The 1,481-nt window shown below is 50.8% G+C and overlaps 1 protein-coding gene across 1 annotated transcript; it reads left to right on the top strand.

Moving 5' to 3' along the window:
* Positions 1-794: 794 nt before the first annotated feature.
* On the top strand, positions 795-1,256 carry CCDC182 (coiled-coil domain containing 182). Its single transcript, XM_060133161.1, has one exon. The coding sequence runs from the start codon at positions 795-797 to the stop codon at positions 1,254-1,256; it is 462 nt and encodes a 153-aa protein (XP_059989144.1).
* The last annotated feature ends 225 nt before the right edge of the window (positions 1,257-1,481 follow it).

Raw genomic sequence — 1,481 nt, 5'->3', positions numbered from 1 at the left:
AACTTATTTACAAAACAGTAATAGGCTCACAGACACAGAAAACAAACTTATGGTTACCAAAGGGGATGGTGTGGAGGGGGGAGATAAATTAGGAGTTTGGGATTGACACATGCACACTATTATATATAAAATAGGTAAACGACAAGGACCTACTGTACAGCCCAAGGAACCGTACTCAATATCCTATAATAACCTATAATGGAAAAGAATTTGAAAAATATATATATGTATCATTGAATCACTTTGCTGTACACCTGAAACTAACATAACATTGTAAATTAACTATACTTTAATTCGAAAAGAAATTAGTTTTGTTGTTGTTTAGCATTTTAGAGCTAGAAGTGAGATTACACCTCATCTCTTACAATGTCCTTGCTTCACTGGTGAGGTACTGAAGCCCAGAGACCCTTCTGAGACCATCCAGGCCCCTTGCTGTGTGGGAGACCACCCGGCCTGGCCTTGCTCTGGCCAGTTTACTTTGGTGTGTCCCTCAGGACAAGGAATGAATGAACTCTGGTTCTGGAAGGGCAATGAATTGATGGGAATCCACATCTCAGGGTGCACAGCTAAATAGTTCTTGAGTAGATGAGCAGATGAAGCTCAGGATAACCAAGCAAGGAGGCTACCATATGCAAATGAGTGGATTGTGGCTTTCCTCCTGATTGGCTGGAGAGGCCCTGATGTCACAATATGTGGGGTTTCTCCACTCCAAGGATTGTGTCTCTGGCCCAAAAAAAATTCACTCACCTGGCTGGTCCCTAGCTCCCTCTCTTTGTCCAAACGGAGGCGACACTATGGAACCCCTCTATCAGGCTGGGTGCATTCTCATGAAGGTGAACACCTTACAGGGGAAGAAGATGGTGGAGAGTGGTCTCCAGTCTGGAGACTTCTCGCTTGCCCAGTCGTGGCCCTCCTGCATCCTGCCGCCAGCTGACCTGGAGATCCTGCAGCAGAAGGTGGCCGGGGTGCAACGGGAGCTGGAGGACTTCAAGAAGGAGGCACTGAGGGCCATCCATTGCCTGGAAGACGCCTTCTGCAAGATGAACGGGGCCCTGGCGCAGCAGGAGGGGCAGGCGGCCCACGTGAGGCAGCGGCTGAGGGAAGAGGAGGACCGGGGCATCACGCGGAACAAGGTCCTCACCTTCCTGCTGCCCCGCGGGAAGCAGCTCCGGGAGCACTGCAGGCGGCTGGAGCGCCTGCTGCTGGGCCGGAGCTGCGCGGCACTGGGCATCCCCGGGAAGATCCAGGCCAACTGAGGCCCCTCCGGTAGAAGCCACATTCCTCACCGAGCAGCCGAGTAGAAGATTCTTTTCGATAGAAGGACAAACCCTGAGTTTTGATAGATTTGCTCCCCTTCCCCATTTCCACTGCTTTCCTTCTACCTAAATAACACCTTGCTGAGAGGCGAAAAGACCCAGTACGTTCTTTCGGTGAAGCTCCGTTCACCCAGCATCACCCAAGAAGGAAGCGCTCCAACACTA

The sequence above is a fragment of the Lagenorhynchus albirostris genome, chromosome 20 (assembly GCF_949774975.1).
Source record: "Lagenorhynchus albirostris chromosome 20, mLagAlb1.1, whole genome shotgun sequence".
In the NCBI taxonomy this organism is placed as follows: domain Eukaryota; kingdom Metazoa; phylum Chordata; class Mammalia; order Artiodactyla; family Delphinidae; genus Lagenorhynchus; species Lagenorhynchus albirostris.
This window is presented reverse-complemented; position numbering and strand designations above follow the sequence as displayed.